Below are 24,535 nucleotides of genomic sequence, written 5' to 3' on the forward strand. Positions count from 1 at the left end.
AAGCAATACAGCCAGGCGTATTAAGCTGCTAAAAGAACGCCTTGGGACAAATACCATCCCCTATGATTTGAGGCCCCTAGAGCAAAGTGAAGAAAAAGATCACGTAGTAGCCCCTCTCAGAAGAGTATTTGATGCACTTGAGGAGCCTGTGCTGGTTAACGGGCAACTCGGACCAAGGCCACCTCGAACTTCGACCCTTCAGTACATTCCATTCACAACTACGGATCTGATGAATTGGAAAACACACACCCCATCTTTTGCAGAAAAACCTCAGGCTATGATGGACTTGGTGACTTCAATAATAAATACTCATAGTCCTACTTGGACAGATTGTCGCCAGCTTCTGAATACTCTGTTCACCACTGAGGAAAGAAGAGACATAATTGAAAAGGCACAGATATATTTGCGTGAGCAGGCCAGAGTGGGAAATATTTTTAATATTGACCGTCATCTCCAAGATAACTTTCCCTTGGAAGATCCTAATTGGGATCCAAACAATGCAATTCATCTGGCCAGACTTACCACTTACCGCCAGACGCTTGTGCAAGGTATTCGCAGGGCATGCCAGAAGCCCACTAATATGTCTAAAGTCTCAGAAGTAGAACAGAAACCAAATGAGAGTCCGGGAGACTTTTTAGAGAGGCTGCAAGAAGCCTATCGTATATGGACTCCTTTTGACCCTGAAGCCCCTGAAAACAGCAGAATGATTACTGCTACATTTGTGGCCCAGTGCGCTTCTGACATTCGTAAGAAAATTCAGAAATCAGAAGGATGGGAAGGGATGCTGATGAGCCAAATTATGGCCATTGCACGCCGAGTTTATCGGAATAGGGATGAGGCTGAGAAGCAAGAGAAGAAGAAGTGGCAGAAGGAAAAGATGGTAATGCTAGCCACAGCAGTGAAGCAAGACTACCGCCCCTTAAATGGAGGAAGAGGGCGGGGAAGGAATCCACCACTGGGAAGGAATCAATGTGCGAATTGCAAGAAGGAGGGTCATTGGAAGCGGGAGTGTCCTGAACCCCTGAGGTTGGAAGAAGTACGCCCAGGCCCAGGCCCAGGCCCAGGCTCCGGCCCAAGAAACCAGGGACGGGGGCGGGGAATGATCCGAAATGGAAGATATCAGAGACCTGGACAAGGACAGAGTAGAGACAATTTCATTGGACTGGCAGAGGAGGATTTTACCCAAGACTAGGAACGACCGGACTCCATAAAGTTAGGCTTCCAGGAGCCCACGGTCACGATTCAATTAGGGAGCCATTTAATAGACTTTATGATTGATACTGGGGCTGAATACTCAGTACTCCCAGAACTATTGCAGAAAAAGGCATCCAAAAGTGTAGTCATTAAAAGTGCCACTGGTCAGTCAGCTAAGAGGTCTTTCCTCCAACCTTTGGAATGCCAGATTGGGGGACATCGTTTAACCCATCAGTTTTTGTATATACCTGAGTGTCCAATACCTCTCTTAGGTAGAGATATGCTGTCCAAACTGCAGGCCCAAATCACCTTCACTCCTCGAGGTCCAGAAATGAAACTGCCATCAAAGGCAGCAGGAATAATTACCCTCTCAGTACCTAAGGAACAATCATGGCGCCTAATGTCAGCCTTGCAAGTCCAACCCACATTGGATACAGAATTAAACAAGCTCCTCCGAACCCTACAGGTGCCACCAGGAGTATGGGCCGAAAATAGCCCACCAGGAATGGCCAAGAATATAGCTCCAATTGTAGTAACCTTAAAACCTATGGCTACCCCTGTATCTGTAAAGCAATATCCTTTACCCCGGCGAGCAGCAGAGGGCATCCAGAAACATTTGGACCGCCTATTAAAATATGGTCTGCTTAAGCCCTGCCAATCAGAATGGAACACACCCCTTTTGCCTGTTCGAAAACCTGGGACAGATGAATACAGGCCAGTGCAGGACTTGAGGCTCGTAAACCAGGCTATCGAGACCTTGCACCCAAATGTACCAAACCCATATACCTTGCTGAGTTTGATCCCACCAGAAGCAACATTTTTTACTGTATTGGACTTGAAAGATGCATTCTTCTGTTGCCGGCTGGCACCACAGAGCCAACCTATATTTGCCTTCCAGTGGGAAGACCCTTTAACAGGAACAAAAGGCCAGCTAACCTGGACAAGATTGCCCCAGGGATTCAAAAATTCCCCAACTTTATTTGGCACTGCCTTGGCGAAGGATCTAACAAGTTACCCTTCAATACCTGGAGAAAAGGTGGTTCTGCAATATGTAGATGACCTTATACTAGCAGCAAAGGATTTTGATACCTGTAAAGAAGGGACAGAGGAACTGCTCCACTTGCTCTGGCAAGCTGGCTACCGAGTTTCCCAGAAAAAGGCACAGTTATGTTTAGAAAAGGTCAAATATTTGGGCTTTGACATCTCACACCAACAACGAGCATTGAGACCAGAGAGGAAAGAAGCTATTTGCCTTATCAAGGAACCTACCACAAGGAAACAACTTAGAGGATTCCTGGGAACAGCAGGGTTTTGTAGACTATGGATACCTGATTTCAGCAGTCTGGCCAAGCCCTTACATGAAAGCACTCGAGGTGCAGAGAAGGACCCATTCGTATGGGGACCTGAGCAGCAACAAGCCTTTTTAGTTATCAAACAACGACTTATGGAGGCCCCAGCCCTTGGACTGCCTAATTCGGAAAAACCCTTTCAGCTGTATGTACATGAACAGAATGGGATTGCAGCGGCAGTCCTGACCCAGAGATTAGGAAGTTGGAACCGTCCAGTAGCTTATTTGTCAAAACAATTGGACTCAGTAGCAAAAGGATGGCCTCCATGCCTAAGGGCAGTAGCGGCCACTGCAAGCCTTGTCAAAGAAGCTGATAAATTTACCTTCGGCCAGACGATGTATGTGAATGTACCTCATGCTGTTCTGACACTCATGGAATATAAGGGTAGTTATTGGCTAACGAACCCAAGGATGGCTAGATACCAAGGCCTATTGTGTGAAAATCCCAGGATTCATCTACGAGTAGTGAATATGCTCAATCCAGCGACTTTGCTGCCCCTACCAGAGGTAGATGATGAGGAATCACATGATTGTCTCCAAGTAATGGATGAAGTTTATTCCAGTAGACCCGATCTGAAAGATGAACCATTGAAAAATCCAGATGTTGTATATTATACTGATGGTAGCAGTTACCTGCATGAAGGTGCCAGACGAGCAGGATATGCTGTGGTCACCAATGAGGAAGTTGTGGAAGCTGAAGCTTTGCCTGCCGGCACCTCAGCACAAAAAGCTGAACTTATAGGTTTAACTAGAGCTCTGCAATTGGCAGCCGGATGTAAGGCAAACATCTATACTGATTCTAAATATGCCTTCTTAACCCTGCATGCACATGGAGCTCTATGGAAAGAAAGAGGTCTAATAGGAGCCCACGGGAAGGCCTTGAAATATGGACCTGAAGTAGAAATCCTGTTAGAAGCAGTATGGGCTCCAGAACAGATTGCTGTAATGCATTGCAAAGGTCATGGACGAGGAAGGGATCCAATAACCAGAGGAAATCATGCGGCTGACAAAGCAGCCCGAGAGGCAGCCCAAAAGCCTGTGGGAGGATTTATAGCAGCCCTCATACCAGAGGTAGCTCCAGAAGAAGTTAAACCTCACTATACCCCAGAAGAGAGGAAGTGGGCTGAACAGGAAGGAGCAGTTGTGAAGGACGGTTGGATGATTCTGCCGGACAATAGGATTTATGTACCTCATCATCTAGCAGGCACAATTGTAAGAAATTATCATGAATCTACTCACCTTGGCGGTACTGCAACCAGAGAGAGTCTCAGTCGGAAGTTGTATATTATTAACCTATCACAATTAGCAACTTGCATTTCACAGAAATGTGTTCTTTGTGCTAAAAACAATCCCAGGCAGGGACCGGTACAACCTCCTGGAATCCAACATGTGGGATATGTCCCCATGGAAAGTCTAATTGTGGACTTCACAGAGCTGGTCCCTTCTAAGGGATTCAAGTATCTCCTTGTGTTTGTAGACACTCTTACCGGATGGGTTGAAGCCTTTCCCACCCGAACTGAAAAGGCACGAGAGGTAACTAAGAGACTCCTCACTGAATTGATCCCGAGGTTTGGATTACCTAGATGCATTGGAAGTGATAATGGGCCAGCGTTCATTGATCAAGTAGTACAAGAAGTATGTCGAGTCCTACAAGTGAAATGGAGACTGCATGCAGCATATAGGCCTCAGAGTTCAGGGAAAACTGAAAGAATGAATCGGACTCTGAAAACCCAATTGGCAAAATTAACCCAGGAAACGGGATTGGGATGGGTAGATGTGTTACCCATAACACTGTTTCGTGTTCGGTGTGCACCCACAAAAAGACTTAAGTTGTCACCTTTTGAGCTCCTGTATGGGAGACCGCCCTCCTTTGTTCAGGATATTCCAGCTGATCTTAAACAAATAGGAGACTATGTGACACAGGGACAAGTGCAATCTCTCTCCCGTGTTTTTGTTTCTCTTAACAGGTGGGTCCTCGAGCGCACGCCGTGCAGCATTGCCGAGCCGATTCATCAGTTCCAGGCTGGCGATAGCGTATGGGTGAAAGAGTGGAAACGTGATCCACTTGCACCTAAGTGGCGTGGACCTTACACCGTCTTGCTCTCTACTCCAACAGCGGTGAAGGTAGCTGAGGTGACCCCCTGGATTCATCACTCTCGTTTGAAGAAGTCCGAAGGCAGTTGGACGTGCAAAGGTGACCCCTCTAATCCTTTAAAACTGACTCTCTCCAAAAACCCCTGTATCTAGCCCTACCGGGAACGGGCTAGGTCACGGGCAACATTAGACGACCGGCCTGCTGCAGCCACAACCTGGAAGCTGGCTGACCTGCGCACGCCTGAAGCTTGAGGAGCGTCTGAACCAGCGACTGTGAACGGGAAGATTCTCTTATACAATTAATTGACTGGCCCCCCCTTGTGGAACAATTATCAGAGATATTACTCACTGGGGATCCTCGGGATATATGTTTTGGTCTTGGTGGTTCCCCATTTCTGTCACTGGGGGAATTATATTGGGACTAATAGTTTTATGCTATCACAATAAGGTAATCTTTTGTGGAAGGAATGCATATGCTAGACATCAACATGATTTTATTATTAATCCTGATCCCTTGGGAAGGGGAAGGGTCCTTGAATCTGACCAAATTTGCTAAATATGGATTCAGCCATGACCACAATATGTGGGTAGGTTTAGCTGAAATGGTAGCCAATGTTGCAAATAGGACCAATTGCCTTGTTTGCTCTCTTGGGCCAGATGATTCAGAGGGAGGTATGCCCTTATTACCGATACCATTAGATGCCATTGGTATGGTAAGCGAAATGCCACACCAAACAGAAATACAGAATTTCCCCGGATGGAACTCAACTAAACCATTACGAGTTATACCTGTACAAGGGGAATTCTGTGTACATAAATCATCAGATGCAGCTGATTCTATCATGATAGGCTCTTCTCATTGTCACTATACTTGGGATTATTTTAAGAATAGTCATACCTGGGCACACGGTACTACCTATCGAACTCGGAATACCTTGCCCTGTGCACCTCCTTTTATTCATGCATGGAAAGTGGTATGGAACATAACTGTGACAGAAAAAGGCAATCTAACATACTGCACTGTGAACTCTCTACCTCTTTTGATATTTCGCCTTCTGTACTCCACGTACCAAAAACCTCAGACCCGATGGTTGTGGTGGATATGTGGAGAATGGGCATACAAGAAACTCCCTTCCAAATGGAGTGGGACTTGTTTCCTGGGATGGGTATTACCACCAATGTGGATTATGCCCACTAGTTCGGCCAAGCGAACACGAAGGAATGCTGATATTTCTCATATAGCAGGAGGAAGTACCCAAAGTTGGAGCGGTACTGATGATTGGCCACCAGAGCGCATTATAGCTTATTATGATCCTGCCTCCTGGAATCCTGGTGAGCTCATACAAGGGGCACGGGATCCTATTTATAATCTAAACAGAATAATTCGATTGCAAGCAGTAGTGGAACTGGTAACCAATGCAACGGCCCAGAGTTTGAGACTTATTGCACAACAGTTGGATGAAAGTAGAGCCGCCATTTTGCAGCTGAAAATGGGAATGGATTATGTACTTGCCAGGCAGGGAGGCCTATGTGGAGTCTTGAACTTGACAGGGAATGCCTGTTGCTTTAACATTTCTGATAATGGTGAGGCAATCCGTGTGTTGGCTACAAAGATGGAGAATATAGCACATGTCCCAGTACAAACATGGGAAGGATGGGATATGGGATGGCTCACCAATTGGTTACCTAATGTCACAGGACTCAAAGGGATACTATTGTCTTGCTTGTTTTTCTTGACAGTAGTGGTAATGGTTTTATGTATGATGCCATGTATCATTTCATGTTTTAGAAGTACAATTAGCAAGATGGTTTCAAATGAAACTCTACCTCATATCATGGCCCTATACAGAGCTTTACCTCAGGAATATGATGAAGGTCAAGCTATCAAGGACACTTGGGACGAAGGTCCTTGAGCTTGAAAGGGGGGAATGAGGCATCAGGCATAAGCCTGCATTTTATTAATGTTTGATCAGGACTTGTATATTAAAGAGGGCTTAGATTTTCAAAAGTTTCATGCCAGGCAGACCAGCTGCTTAAGAAAACACTGGCAATGTTTTCCTCCTAGACAAGGGGCCCCCTTGATTTATAGCAGGAAAATAACTTTCAAAGTCGTAAAAGCTGAAATTACAGGCTGAGAACGGACACTGACCTACATGTTACAGAAGATAAAAAAAGCAGAGATAAATATAATTAGGAATGAGTAAATAGTAAAATTATACCAATGTGCCTCCCAGTAAAATGAGCTAGATCTTCTTTCCAAGGTTAAAGACCAAATGGAGAAGCATCTGGCTGGCAGAAAGAAAGCATTTTTGGGAAGTCCTTTTTAAAGGCAGTTTCTTTCTTAAACTGAGAGAGTTTAAGGGTAATAAATATTGGGAACAGCTAAAGAGGAGAGCAGATGGCTGAAGGGGGGGTAAACTGAAGGGGTTCCTTTTAAAACCTGTTTTTTACTGAGTTCCTTCCTTTCTATTTTGAGAAGCTTTATTCTTTTAAAAGGTTACCTATGATAATGTATGAAATATATTAGCTTAAATATATTGGCTTAAATGTAACTATGCAAAGGATTTAGAAAGTAACAAATTTAGATGTTAGATTCTTATTTCATAGAGTCCTAGAGTTGGAATAGACCACAGGGGCCATTGAGCCCAGCCCCCTGTCAGACAAGAAGACGCCATCCAAGCAGCCATCCAAGCAGTCCTGATATATGGCTGTCAGACATTTGTTTAGAAACTCTCAAATGAAGGAGATCTTTCAATGTTGATGTGAAACTCAAGATCCTTGACATATGTTTAAGATAAAAATTTAAGATTAACCATTTGTTTTAGAAGGCAATAGGGCGAAGAGGGCAAGAGGTGAGCTGGTAATTAATATTCCTTGTTGAGACACATGTAAGATATATTACTACTTATTTGTCATTTATAGATGTAACAATATATAGCTCTTTGTGCTCCATATAAGGACAGGAGGATGTGGGTGTATCTTTTGTGATTGGATATAGCAGGCAGCCAATAGGAAATCCAACCAGGCTGATTGGACAGATGCAGCCAAGGAGGAGCAAAGGGGGCTGGATTAAGGGAATATAAGTGCTGGCCATAATGGCAGGAGGCCAGGCCAGAGCTTGGTAACCATATACCACTGTGCCTCTCATTTATTTGTCTGACAAATAAATTATTATTTTAATTTCTCTATTGCTGCGTTGAATATTTCATTCCAGCTAAGCGTTAACCACAAGCAGGGTGCTACATTATCTTCTGAGCACATTTTCCTGCTGCTGCAAACTAAGGCGTGCTTGAAGATGAACAATGTCGCTCGCTAATTGCCATTTACCCCCAGAGAGAGACAGAAGCATATGGACTATTTTTCTTGTGGCATGACCTCTCCAGTGCTGAGACAGTGCAAAATGAGTTCAAAAGAAGTATGAAAACTTTAACATTAAATAGAACATGAATAGTGCAGGCCGATAAGAGGTTGCTGCAGAAGCTCTAGAAACTTAATGGAGTGATTTTAGCATCTCCCACAAAAGTGCTCCCGGCACCTAATCTGCTGTAGGCGGGTTAACCTGACAAAAAATGTTCAAATGTGGTGTGTGACCCATTGAGTTCTCTAAGTGGGAAGTGCAACAAAAGGTTGCAGCACAGAATGCTCTTGCTCAGGGTTCCAGCCACTCCTTTCAGGAGACCCCATTCCATCTCCAAAACAGGTTTTCTGTTTTCTTTTCTTCTCCTCCAACTGTTTGTAGTTTATCTTATTTTTTCAAATTATAAGGCAGTTTAGAAATTTGTAAAGTAAAGAGGTTAAAGAAGAATTGCAGACTGGTGTGGAAATGTGGTAAACTGAAGACTAGAAAAATAAGGAACAGAGAGAACCTCAAATTTGTCCATTCTTAGAAGGAGATAGAGAAATGGCACAAGGAGAAGGGAAAGAAGAGGAAAGCATGTATTACTTTTCTTAGGTGCTGTAAATTCATGAATGAACCTGACATAAAATTGAATGCATGCCGCTATTTCACCAGCATTATCCAAGGTAACCTAGCAGATACTCCCACTTTTTAAGTACAAAGGAAAGTTTTTGTTCCTTGTGTTACTTTTCTGCCTGGTATTTCCAGGAAAACAAGTGATCATGCTTTCCTAGGAACGAGACTGAAATGTCAGCTACAAAAGTAATAGCACTTACTAGCTGGCTCCCTCCAAGAATGACCCACATTTGCTTTTGAGGACTTTGGGTGGACTCCAAAATGCTTGAAGAGGAAGCAACAGCGACAACAAACCCATATCAGCACAGTGTTTGACTCTGTCAAGTGCTGGCTGTACCAACATTATCCAGCTTTTTTCGGAAGGTAAAAAGTACAGATTTTCATTCAACGATTAGCATACTTTATGGACCTCAAATCTGAGCATCTCACCAGGCTACCGCTGACATTTACAGCAGTCAGAACTGCTTGGGGGATATAATGGGAATAAGCTCTTAGTTACAGACTGTTTTTCCAGCTAATTATTTATATTACGGTAGCAACCAGATACTGCAGCAGTCATTTGAGTGTCTGGCATATTTAGGCAGCCTCTTTCTACATGCCACACATCCTCTCAGCCTAATTTCTTATACTGAGCCTGGGTGGGATTTTGGTTTTAAACTAAAGACGACTAGAGGTCAGGGTCACTGGTGCTCAATCCAGGACCTGCAGTCTAGTGGCGAATTAATACCTGCATTGGCAGAAAAATGCAGGAGCCCTGTTTGAGCTGCTCATCTTTTTTGTTGTTGCTTTAAAGCATTTTCATACCCGCCAACATTTCTCTGATGAAAATAGAGATGTCCTATTCCATACCCTTCGACATTTCTCCAATGGAAATAGGGATGTCCTAAGGAAAAGTAGGGGACGTGGGTGGCGCTGTGGGTTAAACCACAGAGCCTAGGGCTTGGCGATCAGAAGGTCGGCGGTTCGAATCCCCATGACGGGGTGAGCTCTCGTTGCTTGGTCCCTGCTCCTGCCAACTCTGACGTGCAAGTAGATCAGTGTTTCCCAACCTTGTGCCTCCAGCTGTTTTTGGACTACAATTCCCATCATCCCTTGCCACTGGTCTTGCTAGTCAGGGATGATGGGAGTTGTAGTTCAAAAACAGCTGGAGGCACAAGGTTGGGAAACACTGAAGTAGATAAATAGGTACCGCTCTGGCGGGAAGGTAAACGGCATTTCCATGTGCTGCTCTGGTTCACCAGAAGCGGCTTAGTCATGCTGGCCACATGACCCGGAAGCTGGCTCCCTCGGCCAATAAAGCGAGATGAGCACCGCAACCCCAGAGTCGGCCATGACTGGACCTAATGGTTAGGGGTCCCTTTACCTTTAAGGAAAAGTGGGACATTCCAGGATCAAATCAGAAACTGGCTTCTGTAAATCCAGGACTGTCCCTGGAAAACAGGTACACTTGGCTTTTTAATTGAGGGAAGCCTGCAGGGGTCAGCTTTCCCAGGATTGAGAAAGACACCTGTTGAAACTCTTGGGATCCCACTGCCAGTCGGTGTAGATAAGACAATTCTGAACTAGATGGATCAGTGGTCTGGTTTGGTATAAAGCAGTTTCCCAAGTTCCAATGTGAAATGCATTTAGCACAATAGAACTGCTGCCTCCCAGGTATACAAGAAGCCACGTGCATTCGTGTTCTAAGTAGTGATAAGCTCCAGAGCTGCAGGGGCCGCTTCTTTTGACGCCCCCATTACAGCCCACTTGTCAGACTCCCCCTGCGATCGGCAGTCGGAAGCATGACCTCTGGAAAGTGTATTGCCGTGCCTGATAATTAAAGCTTTCAGTGCTCCCACATTGTTCCCAGGAGTGAGGTTTTGCCAGGGGCAGCACTCGTCGTGAGGATGACACTAATTTGGTGCTTAATGCGGGCAACAACCATCGCATTTCCTTCCCTCCCCAGCAGCCAAAAGTCTCACAGAGCTTGTTTCTTTCCTTTCTTTTCTTTTTCTTTTTGGTTCGTATCAGGTTTTCTGCCTCATGACAGTGAGCTCATTTCTCCCTCTCCCTTCTTTTAAATAGGAAAATAAACGCATTTATCTATCCTCTGGGATCTTTAAAAAGCAGTAGCTCCAATTAGCTTTCGTTATTGGCAATGGTAGAGGAGAGAGGGTCAAGCAGTGTCAGGTCGAGATCTCACCTGCTTTACTTTCCTTTTCCTAATGCATAACATCAGTGGGGGAGGCACTTCAGGGAGGCAGAAAGAAAATGCAGCTCTCTGCCCCAAGGAACTTACAATCTGAACAGATGTCAATAAACTTGGATGGCTTTAAGAGAGGGTTGGACACATTTATGGAGGACAAAGCTATCAGTGGCTACTGGTCATGATGGCTCTGTTCTGCCTCCAATTTCTGGGGGCAATATGCTTTTGAACGGCAATTTGCATGGAATCAACGACAGGGAGAGCGCTGTTGCACTCAGGTCCTGCTTGCAGGCTTGCCATGGCCATCTTTTTGGCCACTTTGGGAAGATGATGCTGGACCAGGTGGGCCGTTGGCCTTGATCCATCAAGCTCTTCTTAAGTTTGCAGACAGGGTGGTGAGAAGAGAAGGGAAGGAGGAAAGGTAGCAAAGGATGGATGGAAGGAAATGTAGGTACGTATAAGCTCTTTAAAGTGGTCCTGACTGCAGATGATCAAGTATATAGCAGTGAAGGGCAGGGTCAGAGGAGCAGCCAATGTGATATTTGTGCCTTTGTGAACTTAGCCTACATATCTACAAGTGTAGCCTCATTTCAGATATGGCGACAAATTTGTGATGGTTGGGGTGGAGACTGCTGCCATGATGGTGGTTCAAAGGATCTCTCCAGACTAGGTGAATGGGCATTAAAATGGCAAATGAGGAGTTTGTTTGTTTTTCTCTTTTTGTTTCATTCCTTTCTTTGTTTCGCTCTATTTTTCTTTTCTTTTCTTTTCTTTTCTTTTCTTTTCTTTTCTTTTCTTTTCTTTTCTTTTCTTGTTTGGCTATACATCTTATTAGAATGTATGTGTGTCCTATAAGGAAACTGATTTTCTAAATTTGATTCTGGAAATTGGCAGAATCTGAGCTTTCCATAGATGTTTTGCTAAGTTTTTGCCCTGTTTCCTTCTGTTGGAAACATCTGTGACACAGCTCTGGCAGAAGCTGAATCTAAATTGTTCTGTTTCGGCAAGACTTTGATGTCTTGGAAACATTATTTTGATCCTGCCTATGGTCCTTTTCCCCAAAGCCAATAAAAGTCAATAAATAGATGTCTTTCCATGGTGACATATTTCCCCCTTTATTGAACTAGTTCCAAAGTATTACGGCTCCATACAGAAGTGAATAAATAGAGACCTTAGAAGTCACTTTGTGTGCATTTAAAACCCTTTCATTCCAGAAGCAAAGCAACTACCCATTCCATGATGAAAAGATAGCTTTTGTTTGAGTCAAGCTGTATAGACAATTGGCTACTATGTACAGAAGTGCTTTCAGTATTCCTTTATTGCTTTTAAGGGAATGTAATTGGTTTGGATTGAAAGAAATCTGATGCAATCAAATGCTTGGAGGAGCAGAAAATTATTCTAGCACAGTGGTAGCATAGCCGATGTGGTACCCTGCAGATGATGTTGGACTCCAGTTCCCATAAGCCCCAGACAACATGGCCAGTGGACAGGGATGACAGGAGCTGTAGTCCAAGAACATATGGAGGACTGCAGGTTTCCCCAGTGACAGGAGCAAGCCACCAGTAAACCACACTGAGCAAGTTGGAGTTAAGTCTTTATTAGCAAAACCAGGGTCTGCACAGGAGTATCGGGCCTAATGAGCACAGCAACTCATCCTTGGTAGGTCTTGCCCCCATAAAGCAGTTGCTGAGACTGAAGGTCTCCTCATCTCCACAGCTGCATACATCCCCTCCTCTGCAGGGTTTTCCCCAAGCAATTGGAGACTGTGCCTGCATGAAGCTGACTTCTCCACTGCTCTCTTCATACCTCTCCTGGTTCTGGGACACCAGGGGGAGAGGCGCTTGCAGCAGGAGGGAGAGACACCCATGTCTCTTCACCAGCCAGACTCATCTCTGCCCCTGGGCCTGCTTGCTCTCCTGCTTCTGCTTCTTGCTCTGATTCTTGACTGCTCTCTGCCACAGACTCTCCCCTCTCACTAAGCCCTGTTACCTCTTCAGCTTCCGACACCTCTTCCCAGTCTTCTCCCTCTGCTCCCTCTGACCACTCATCATCGTCCCACCACCATTCCCCTGGCTGTGAGTCTTCTACCCTTAGGGGTTCCCCAGCTGGTTCCTCCCACTATTCCTCTGTGTCCAGCCAGTCTGTGACATCCAGGCATGCTCTAGCACATGCTTATGCATAAGGGGAAGAACACCTTCAGAATTAGTTTCACTGCCCTCATGCAACACTCAAACCTGAAGTATAAAACAGCCTTTGCAATCGAATGTGTTTAAATCAGGAGCTTAACTTGTATTAGGACATTATTTATTGTGGAAGCCGTTACTGGGGTGTGGGTGGGTATTGTTGTTGTTGTTGTTGTTGTTGTTGTTTAGTCGTTTAGTTGTGTCCGACTCTTCGTGACCCCATGGACCAGAGCACGTCAGGCACTCCTGTCTTCCACTGCCTCCCGCAGTTTGGGTATAGAGGTTTTATATAGTTTCAAAGGCTGCCTTCACCAGTCTCATTAGAAAGAATATCTGATGGCTTATCCTTTAGAAGATATAACTAAATTGAAGTTCTTGGAACAAGCACTTTGGAGGTCTTTAAGCAGAGGCTTGACAACCATATGTCAGGAGTGCTCTGATGGTGTTTCCTGCTTGGCAGGGGGTTGGGCTCGATGGCCCTTGTGGTCTATTCCAACTCTATGATTCTATGATTCTAAGACTAGTGGGGGGAAATAAATAGTGGCTGCTGCCACTATATAGTGGTACTTAACTGGACTAAATAATGTTGACTAGCTGTTTGTGTTTTTGAATGCAGAACATTATTTAAGTATTAGGCTGTTGAAAGAATTTTTCAGTTTATTACATTTCACTTTCACAAAATTCCCTAACCTATGGCCCTCCAGAGTCCCATCATCCTTGACAATCAGTCATGAGGACTGATGGGAGTTGGAGTCCAAGATGGTCTGGAGAACCATAGGTTCTGCATCCCTGGTATTAAGCCTTATCACCAAACCTGCAGTAAAGTTTTCTGCCTAGATAAGATTTCTAACTGAGGAAACAAAGTCCACCCATAAGTCACTGAACAACTTAATTTCCTGCCTCGAAACCTATCGCTTGCTGCTTCCCAGCATAAATATATATACATGTATTTTGCAAGTATAAATGGATGCCCCTAATTTTAACAATTCACAGCTACAAAATACGTGAATTATTAAAGTGAAGAGCATTCAACTTTTTTTTTTGCCAGCCTTGCTTTTCTTATGCTTTTGCAGCAGTCAAAACCTTTATTAAGGCAAGGAGACTAGATAGCTTAGCATCTTAGCATAGTCACAAATGGGATGGGGACTTTAAATATACACTGTCTTCTGCTGCTCCTACAAGGGTCAGTTTCTGGAACTTTTGGGGACACCGTTTCTGCACCTTGATTTCTTTTCAGGTCCGTGCAAGCTAAAATCAAAATCAAAGCCAAATCTTTTGTTGTTGTTATTCAGCTTCTTAAGCAGCAATGAAGCATTTGTCCTTGATGTGTGTCCAGGTGATCATAGGCCAAAGATGCGAAAGCAGCCAAGAAGATTCATGTCCTATCTGGAGACTTTGAATTTTGACACACACACACAAAAAAGTCCATTACACATCTGAATTGTGTCTGGTTTCATTTCCACCCTCAGCCTCTTAATTTAGTCTGGCTTCCTGAACTAAAAGTATTTCACAGATGTTTGCTGCGTGCTCCCAGGCGTCCCAGCATTTGTTTCCGCCCTCCGTGAAAGCTTCCCTCAACATACACAGGAGTCTATTGTGCATAGACCTGCCAAGGCTACTGTGTTGTCCCCTTCATTTCCATGGGTATGGAGGGGCTCTCTCTCTCTCTCTCTCTCTCTCTCTCTCATGTCACATGACCTTCCAGCTTGCCATCCAAGAAGCAGCAGGAGTTAGTTCAATTTCAAAAACCTTCCTTCTTCAAGAACAGACAGACATTATACATCACACCAAGAAAAGAGAGGGAATGCATCCTTTAAAGACGCCGTGGAATGGCATAAAAATGCATTATGTATAAATAAACTTTTAGGGGGGAAAATACTAGAATTCAGTAGAAGTAGACAGGGGAGACTGCAATAAAGTGGCCTGTGTGTCTGCATAGTGATGATGATGATGATGTTGATGCTGATGATCATTTTCATTATCACGATTAAAATGTATAGACCACTTCACAGCATAAACCCATCCAAGTGGTAAAATACAGAAACAGAAAAATAATCCAACAAACCTTAAAACAATAAAACCATCCATTCAAACTCGAAAATATAACAGGACAATTGTTGACGGCCAACTTCATCGCCCACGTTCTGCTTTCTTGTGGTTCCTTATAAACTCAACTTGATTGGTGAGCCATTCAAAGAGAGGGCTGTTCTCTGCAAAGAAGGATACATGGCCACCCTAAGAGAGAAACCTTGCAGCTTGGACTTGGGGCGCAGACCATAGCTGTCAAGGTTTCCCTTTTTTTTAAGGGAAATTCCCTTATTCCGAATAGGATTCCTTGCAAGAAAAGGGAAAAGTTGGCAGCTATGTAACAGACAAGCACACCTAAGCTTGCTCTAATTGTAAGAGATCAAGGATGCCAAGCAATCCTCAAAAAGGACCATGGGCTTTGCTGAAAAATAAACACATTTTCAACTAACCATTGCCTCCCGTTTAACCCTTTTTAAAAAGAAGAAGAAGAATCAGCCTTAGCCATCTGTTTCATAGCACCTTTGAAGGTGCACATAAATCTCATTCCCCACTTTAAATTAAAATAATTATATGATCTGGACAGGCCTAAGGAAATGTTGACCTCTCGTCTTCATTTGATTTCTTTATTTTTTGTTTTGTTTGAGTGTTTATTAATTTTCCAATAAAAACATCCAATTAATATATCAAATCACAATCCAATAAAATAAAAAACTAAAAAAAAATCAAATAGTCTTCCAAATTATAATCTTAAATTTACGGCTTCCCACAGTCTGAATTTTGAAGTGTATCCAAATCTCAGTCCTGCCTCTCATCTCTCATCAATGTTTTCATATTTCTGTATCTCGATTTTATCTCTCCAAGCGTGTCTCTGGCCCTGTGATCCTCTTGATTCATTTATTTCTAATTTGTAAATAAACGTTGTTCTGTGACTTTCATTGTTTTTTTTTACAAGCAGTCTTGTGGTATCCAGTAACTGGCATTCAGAAGCATTGCTTTCTCCAACGGTGGAGGCAGAGCATAGCCATTATGGCTAGTAGCCATTGATAGCCCGGTCGGCTATTAATTTGTCTAATCCTCTTTTAAAGACATACAAGCTGGGGGCCACCCCTGTCTCCTGGGGGAGCAAGGTCCATAGTTTAGTTTTGCACTGCGTTGAAGAAGTCCTTTCTTTTATCTTTCCTGAATCTTCCAACAAGATGTGTTGTTGCTATTTGTTAACAAGTGATGGAAGTTGAGCTAATAAAGCTTCTTTCCCACCTCCCCTCCTTCTTCCCTAACTAGGAGAGTCTGCCAGCCTCATTATGGAAGAGCACAATGGCTCTGCAGAGAGTCCCCAGCTGAACCAAGGACGGCATGTTGCCATTAAGTGTGGGTGGCTGAGGAAGCAAGGAGGCTTTGTGAAGACTTGGCACACGCGCTGGTTCGTTCTTAAAGGGGAGCAGCTCTATTACTTCAAAGATGAGGACGAAACCAAACCCTTGGTAAGTACAAAGCAAGAGGATGCAAGGTGAGGTAGAGGGGTGGGCAATAAGGGACCGACGGGAAAGGGACAGAAACTTGTTTGAGCTCTTATATGCTCCAAGCACAAGGATGGCTACCAACCTGATTGTGATGTGAAAGCATTTGGCTTTGTAAGAGAGAGGGAGCTGACCCACCCTCTCCTTTGGTCCAGCCCACCCAGAGCGTTTTGGTATGGAATTCCATCTGAGAAGGATGTTGGGAGTCTGTCACAGAGAGCTTCTGTACCAATGTACAGCATAAGGTCTATCATTTTACAGTCATACCTCTTGTTACATTTGCTTCAGGTTAAATCTTTTCAGGTTGCATCCTGCAGCGACCCAGAAGTACCGGAAAGGGTTACTTCCGGGTTTTGTCGCTCGTGCATGCACAGACGCTCAAAATGACATCACACGCATGCACAGAAGCGGCAAATCGCAGCCTGCGCACGCCCAGACGCGGGTTGCGTTCTGCTCATGTTGCGAATGGGGCTCAGGAACGGATCCCGTTCACAACCAGAGGTACCACTGTACATCTTCATCATAAAACTCCAAAATCATCTACCACTGTGCACAGTGGTCTCAAGTCAAAGAAACAAGACAGAAAAAAGAAAATGTAGAAATGTAGAAAGTAGTGGGGGTGGTGTGGTTATGTGTTGCTTCCTAAATAATAGTGAGAAGGAAGTTGGGCATTTATTTTTTTTAGTGCAAAGTATAGATTTCAGAGAAGTTCAAGAAGGAGCTGAAGGAGTCCTGATTCTCTGCTAACTGGTCTGGAAGGTTGGATGTCTCCCCCATTCTCCAGCAACCATTGCCTTAATGCAGGGGCAGATTTTGGTCTAACATTACAGCTCTAGGTCTCCAGGGAGATCAGAGGTCTGCAATGTGTTTCGATGACCAAAAAACCAGATAAAGATATTTAGCCACTAACTTGGTGAGCTCCTGATTATTCCCCAATAATAGAAAATGTATGACCTCTAACTCTGGTTTCCATTTGGGGATGCAGAGTTGATCTACGTGCTGGTTTTAACCTTTAAAGCCCTATACGGCCTAGGACCCTCTTACCTACGGGACCGCCTCTCCTGGTATGTCCCACGGAGGACCTTATGGTCTTCAAACAAAAAAACCTTGGAGGTCCCGGGCCACAGAGAGGTTAGGCTGGCCTCAACCAGAGCCAGGGCTTTTTCAGCTGTGGCTCCAATCTGGTGGAACGCTCTGTCACAAGAGACTAGGGCCCTGCGGGACTTAACCTCTTTCTGCAGGGCCTGCAAGATGGAGCTGTTCCACCAGGCCTTTGGCCAGGGCACAGCCTGACCCCATCCTTTGGCAATCCTCACAGAACTCTAGCCCAATGGTTGCCATTAATCTGATTTGAACTGATTTTATAATGAAATGATTTTAGAATGTTGTATCATTTTACTGTTGTTCGCCGCTCTGAGCCCGGCTTCAGCTGGGGAGGGCGGGATATAAAGAAAATATTATTATTATTAGGAACCGCTGGCAGAGATCAATTCATAGTTTACATTTAAGAACAAAGGTTTGATGATGATGATAATATGGTGGCTTGAGCAAGGACAAAATTTGGTACTCCCTAACTTTGAGTAGGTACCTGTATAAATATAGATTTTATCATCATCATCATCATCATCATCATCATCATCATCATTATTTTGTGCCCCCTTGGCTCACTGCCTCTGTGCTGTGGAGCCACCTGTATTGCCCTAAATCCGGGGCTGCTTAATGCTTTGCAAGCTGTTCTTTACTATGATGAAAAAATCAGACATCGGTGTTCTTAAATCAAGTACAGGGAACCTATGGCCCTCCACATGCTGGACTCCAGCTCCAATCAGCCACAGCCAGCATGACCAATAACCAGGGATGATGGGAACTGTCATCCAGCAGCATCTGGGAGGCCACAGCTTCAACATCCCTATCTTGAATGAAATTCCAAATTTGGCACCATACCCTCCACTGTGAAACATAAAGACATACAAGGGGAGTTTCCACAGCTCTGGGAGGGTTGCACTGTGCCAACCCTTCCCCCCTCATTGCACAGTGAAGAATGATAATGATTTAATATTACTAAGCACAAGAGACTCCCCACAGCTCATGTGCTGTTTATTGGTCAGAGAGGAGCTCTCTCTTTCCTCCTGTCCTTGAAGTCTCTTGAGGACTGCTAAGCAAAATAAAAGTGTGATCTATTGAAGAAGCAGGTAAGGTTATAAATAGTGTTTGCTTTCTTGCTGCAGAGAGAAAGCGGTAAGAAAGCAGCTAATATAAAAGAGCAAATGAACACAAGTCAACTCTAGAATGAATGTCGTGATAAGAATGGGTTCCAATTCATTTTTCTTTATCCACATGGGAAACGATCCATTCTTAGCATCCTTATAGTTGTGTATCCCTCCCTGAGGTTGTTTGTCTTTTGTCCATGTGCCAGCTTTGAAGGTCAAGCATCCAGCCAAAGGCATTGACCAACATTCAGCACCCTAAAAGTTTCATAATGCAACCGTTGTTTGACTGTCGTTGACTAGCCGGCGTTTCCCACTCGCGGCTTTGTTGTTGACTGAAACGGGCAGCTTCCCAATGCGTCTGGGTGGGCAGTGTCTCAATTTTAGAGCTAGGAGGAGACGGGCAGTGGTGCCACCGCCACGCAACGATGCATTCTTGTGGCCATTTCTAAAATACTTCCAGGATGAATGTTCACACAGAGAGTTTTTGCAGTTGGTTAAGAAAAGAGCTGCACAAGAACAAACCCTGCTGGCGTGAAGGAGGAATGTAGGTGTGGCTCTCACACATGTTAGCAACCATTTTACTTCTCTGCTCTGTAATTAGTAGTGGATTGTGGGGTGGGCAGCAGTGCTCACTTGCTCATGCCACCACTGCGTACTGTGTAATTTTTATTTGATTTTACAAGTGTGAAATTATAACAATATCAAATACATACTCAGGTTTAGAGATTCTTCTGAATCTCAAGACTTCCCTCCATCCCTTCCATGGGTCCCATTGTCATCTTTTTCAATATTATTTCATCATCCATATTTTACATGTCTCCATAGTATCCGACGTATTTGTTACCTTACAAGTGTTGTTAAAATCCCGCTAATGTTTTCATTTGCTTACATTGGTCTCTTAAATAAATTATAAAACTTTCCCATTCTTTCTTAACACTTTGGTCTTCTTGGTTCCTGAGCCTTCCGTTCAGTTTTGCCATTTCGGCGTAGTCCAACAGCTTGGTTAGCCATTCTTCTCTGGTAGGGACATTATCTCCTTTCCATCTCTGGGCTAGTAGCATCCATACAACCGTCATTGCATACATAAAAAGTCTTTTCTGTTCCTTTGGAATCTCGGTACCTACAATTCCTAATAAAAAAAATGCTTTATAAAGGTTATTTTAAACATTTTTTTCCAATTTGTTAATTATCAGTTTACTTACCTTACACGTCCACCACATATTTCCAACAAATATTTACATTTCCAACAAATATTTACATTTCCAACAAATATTTGTACTTGTCTTATACATTTTTGCTAATTTAGTAGGAGTCAGATACCACTTATACATCATTTTCATATAATTCTCTTTCAGTGTACAACATGCCAAAAAAATTAAATCTGTTTTCCATAACCTTTCCCAGTCAGAAAGTTGAATACTGTATTGCCCTGAATATAAGCTTCTCTTTCCCCCCAAATTCTGACTGTGAAAACTTAAAGTATGGCTTATATTTGCAACCTTACAGTATGCAGCCAGGAACGTGGGGCAAACAGCGCCAGGAGCGTGGCAAAGCAGTGCCTGCCCCACGTGTAGTCCCCTGTCCTCTCCTCCTCCTCCAAGGCTGGGAAGGGAGAGAGTGAGGAATTGGAAAGGCCACCGGCAACACATTCAGCCCTCCCCTCAGTATGCAGCCAGAAGCAGCGAGAAATGGAGCAGCTTGTATTTGGGTGTTTCCCCCCCCCCCCTAATTTTAAAGGTGCATCTTATATTCGGGCCAATACGGTATTATGCCCCAAATCCCTCGCCCAGTGCCACCACTGCATACTGCGTCAAAGAGGGGAGGTGCCCAAGCTGGTGTGGTGCAAACGGACCATTGGGAGCTCTGGGTCAGCTCCGCCAGTGTTTTTGCACTGCGCTGACCATCACTGCCTCTTGTAGGCATGAATTCAAACTATGCATCATATGTGTGATGGACATATGTGAACCAGGCCTTGGTCTAATAATTCCCACTTTTGAAGAATCAACCATTTTCTTTGACAACGTGTAATGCCCCTATTTTTTTTTCAAAATCTCGTCGTACAAAGTTTACTTACTAGCTTCAGCTTCCATCTATGATACCTTGCAGTTCTTACCTATGTAGGTTTCTAAGAGCTCCCCTGAAATGGTTAAAAATCCAAACCCCGGGAAGCAGAGTAATCTTGGACTCGGTACAATTCACATTCAGTTTACAGTAGCATTAAAAAGCCCCACAGGCTTAAATTTGGATGGGTGCATAAAAATTGTGCGACAAAGCCTCTGAAGGGATGTTCAGTTCCAAAGAGCTGTGATTGTTATGGTACTTAAATGCCACATCCGAATGTTGCATTGGTGACTTGAGCCCACTGTTGATTAAAAGTGCATAATCTGCTCCTAAAATTAATCTGCAGTTCACCAGATGTCCTTATGCGAGGAGCCTGCCTTTTAGGTACAAAGCAGGTTTTACAAGCGCCTCATTTTGGCAAAACATGCACTTTCCATCTAATCTAATTTGCGTAAAAAATTCATTAGCAGACAAGTCCATTTAAGACATCTGTTAGGAGTTAATGGGGAACAACCACCAGAGTTCAGCTGAGTTTTAATTAAAATAATTTAAAACTTCTAATGGATCTGTAAAATAGAAATTAATGTGATAATTACATTAATTACATGAATCAAAATGGAGCTCCCAGAAACAGCAGACGTTGGTTTGATAACACTTAGACTTCATCTGAGCTCCTAAACAGCGAAGTAGGCAGCTGAGTCTTCTAGCCTCACCCCTCTGTTGAATACACCCCTCCATTAAAATGGAGCTGGATAGATGGGGAAATCCCTAGCAGCCCTAATTATAGGAGAAAATAAGCTTTCTTGCAGTCATATATATATATATATATATATATATATATATATGTGTGTGTGTGTGTGTGTGTGTGTGTGTGTGTGTAAGTTCCACTGTGTACTGTTGGACTTACTGACAGGCAAGTGTACATCAGATTGCACTCTCAGGGTTCAATGAAGCATGATGCAGGAGACCTGTAATTTGAATCTTCTGCGTCCTGTAGGATGGGGTGTGTGTTCAGGAAAGGGGTTTAAGCATCTCCCCTCTGTATCATTTTCCTCAATTAACACCCCCCCCCAAAAGCTGCTACTTTTTTCGTGGCAGGAAGGCGAAACTTACTTGTACCCATAATATAATTATACTTTTTTGTCGACTGAGCAAAACTTCAGGTGAAAGTTTTAGGCAACATCCTCACATTTTAAAGCAGTATCACACCACTTTAGACAGTCATGGCTTCCCCCAAATAATCTTGGGAGCTGTCATTTGTTAAGGGCGCTAAGTGTTCTTGGGAAAGCCCTAGTCTCCCCACAGAGAGTGGTCTATCAAGCAATCCTTCCTCCCAAGGAATTCTGGAAATTGTAGTTCTGTGAGGGGAAAAGTGTGGGATAACGCATGATTTGACACAACATCACCTAACCTCTTTGCAAACTATTAGAATGGATGCTCATTAAGTAGCCAACCTGATCTTATCTCCCCTGCAAACAAATCGGAATGAATGCTCAATAAACAGGCCATCTGGAAATGCATTAAAGTTCACAGGTTCAAGTCTTGCTCGTATTCAACAGAGGGGTGAGGCTAGAAGACTCAGCTGCCTACTTCGCTGTTTAGGAGCTCAGATGAAGTCTAAGTGTTATCAAACCAACGTCTGCTGTTTCTGGGAGCTTTCCTTGGTCCTGAACAGCCAAGCCATGCCAAGCTACACACTTAAGCCTTGATACCTTTCTTCTGTCACTGGGCAGCTTCTCCTGCAGATCAGTCCCCTTCAGCCTTGCCCATGGGCTTTCAGCTTGGCATGAACAAGTCAGTGGAACCCTCTTCCCATGTTGCAAACAATCAATATTCCTACTAACCCACCTGACAGCCTTGGTGGTGTATTGTGCAGAATACTGGGTTGGGACATGAGGGATTTCTGGTCTGAATTCTTGCTTAGGCATGAAGAAGATAATGGTTAGCCTAAACTACTTCACATAACAATTCCAAGTATGTCTACTTGGAGATAAACCCCACTGTGTTCTATGGAGCTTACTCTTAGGTAAGCATGCATGGGATTGCCTCCAGATGACACACAAGTTATGAATTGTTTAATAATAATATTCTCAATAAGAACTACTGAATAAAGCTGTAGTTCAGCAAGTTTCCTTGAAAGATCTGTTGCCTCCTTGACTCTGGTGAAAAAATATAATTGAACACCCCCCCCCCCCATTCACTGTGATAAATGAAGCAACAGTTTGGATGTATGAATAGTAGAGCTCAGAACATTTGCCGAAGGTCACAAATGGAGCTGATTGCCTGCAATTGCAAACCTGCTGGTTCTTTTTCTTATTCTAGTCACTTCTCCTCTTTGAATGTTTATCTTGTAATCCATTTCCCCCCATGGCTTTTGACTCTGTGCATAAAAGCAGTTGAAGGAAGACATTGCTCTCCCAGAAATGCAAGGTCAAGTTCAACATACAGCACACAAGCCAGAGACCCATTTCAGATTTAGATCATCTATCTGCTATTGAAAGTGAATTCCTATTTCTGGAAACATTCTGAATCAAAAGATAGGGGTGGAGTGGGACATTCAGCTTCCAACATGTCATTTATTTTTATTTTTAAAGAAGAAGCACGTTTCTCAAAAGAGAATTTTGCTCCCATCTCCACTCCATTTGTACTTGGAATGAAACCACGTATGGTTGAAGGCCACGTTATATCACTAAACACGAATGTCAGGAAGTGGTTGCACATGTTACAGCTGGTCACATGTTGAGAGAGATGTGTGGCTGCTTCACCATGCACCTGGCTTCAAGGTCAAGCTCTGCTCTACCCAGGTGTGCTACGATTCTGAAAGCTCCAAACACAATCAGGAAGGGCAAGGTCACTTCAGGTGAGAGCACCAGCCAGAATGAGCATGTGGCGCCTTTGGAAATTCATGTGCATTTTCTGCATGATTCAGGGCTAGGGATTTGTCAATTTCAGCTTCTTGCTTTTTGAATTTTCATTTCTCCACATTTCCACATTAGCTTCTGATTATTAATATTATTTTTTAAAAAAGCAAGTCCTCAGGAAACTTTGCCAGTATTTCAGTGGGAATCGATCTTAATACAGTGGTGCCCCGCAAGACGAATGCCTTGCAAGACGGAAAACCCGCTAGACGAAAGGGTTTTCCATTTTTGAGCTGCTTCGCAAGACGAATTTCCCTATGGGCTTGCTTCGCAAGACGAAAACGCCTTGCGAGTGTTGCGATTTTTTCCCACTCCCCCCCTTTTTCTAAGCCGCTAAGCCACTAAAAGCCGCTAATAGCGCTAATCCGCTAAGCTGTTAATAGGGTTGCTTCGCAAGACAAAAAAACCGCATACATACATTTTTGCAAACAATCCCCCCATATTATGAACTTTGTATGCTATTTTCACTTAAATGTGCATTTTATGCACTTTCCCTAGCATATGTTTTTTTGTAGACATTACTTTGTTAGAAATATGCATTGCAAAAGTCAGAGAAGTGCAAATTTTGAAGGATGACAGTTTTTCAGTTCTTGTCTTGTTTCAGAAACTGTGAAATTTGCTCAGTTTGTTTTTAAATGTTAACTGAATCAAATACCTCTCCTGTCACTATTCAGGGTGCTAAATGTCACCTATAAAGTCCTACATAGCTTATGGCCAGATAGAAATATCAGAGCAATACCTTCTCCCAATTTATTAAGAATAGAATGAGAGGTTTGGTTCTGACTCTTGTCTCCTAAGGACTGAAGGCAGAATGCTGGGCCTTT

At 43.6% G+C, this 24,535-nt stretch overlaps 1 protein-coding gene across 2 annotated transcripts in view; it reads left to right on the top strand.

Annotated features, from left to right (window-relative positions):
- Positions 1 to 24,535, top strand: part of ARHGAP24 (Rho GTPase activating protein 24) — a 363,688-nt gene that overhangs the window by 71,146 nt on the left and 268,007 nt on the right. For both annotated transcript variants that reach the window (XM_028743650.2, XM_028743651.2), the window contains exon 2: positions 16,287 to 16,486. In XM_028743650.2, coding sequence (XP_028599483.2) covers positions 16,307 to 16,486 — 180 coding nt within the window. In that variant the 5' untranslated portion in view covers positions 16,287 to 16,306. The remainder of the gene's footprint in view (positions 1 to 16,286; positions 16,487 to 24,535) is intronic.

Source organism: Podarcis muralis, chromosome 9 (genome assembly GCF_964188315.1).
Source record: "Podarcis muralis chromosome 9, rPodMur119.hap1.1, whole genome shotgun sequence".
In the NCBI taxonomy this organism is placed as follows: Eukaryota; Metazoa; Chordata; class Lepidosauria; order Squamata; family Lacertidae; genus Podarcis; species Podarcis muralis.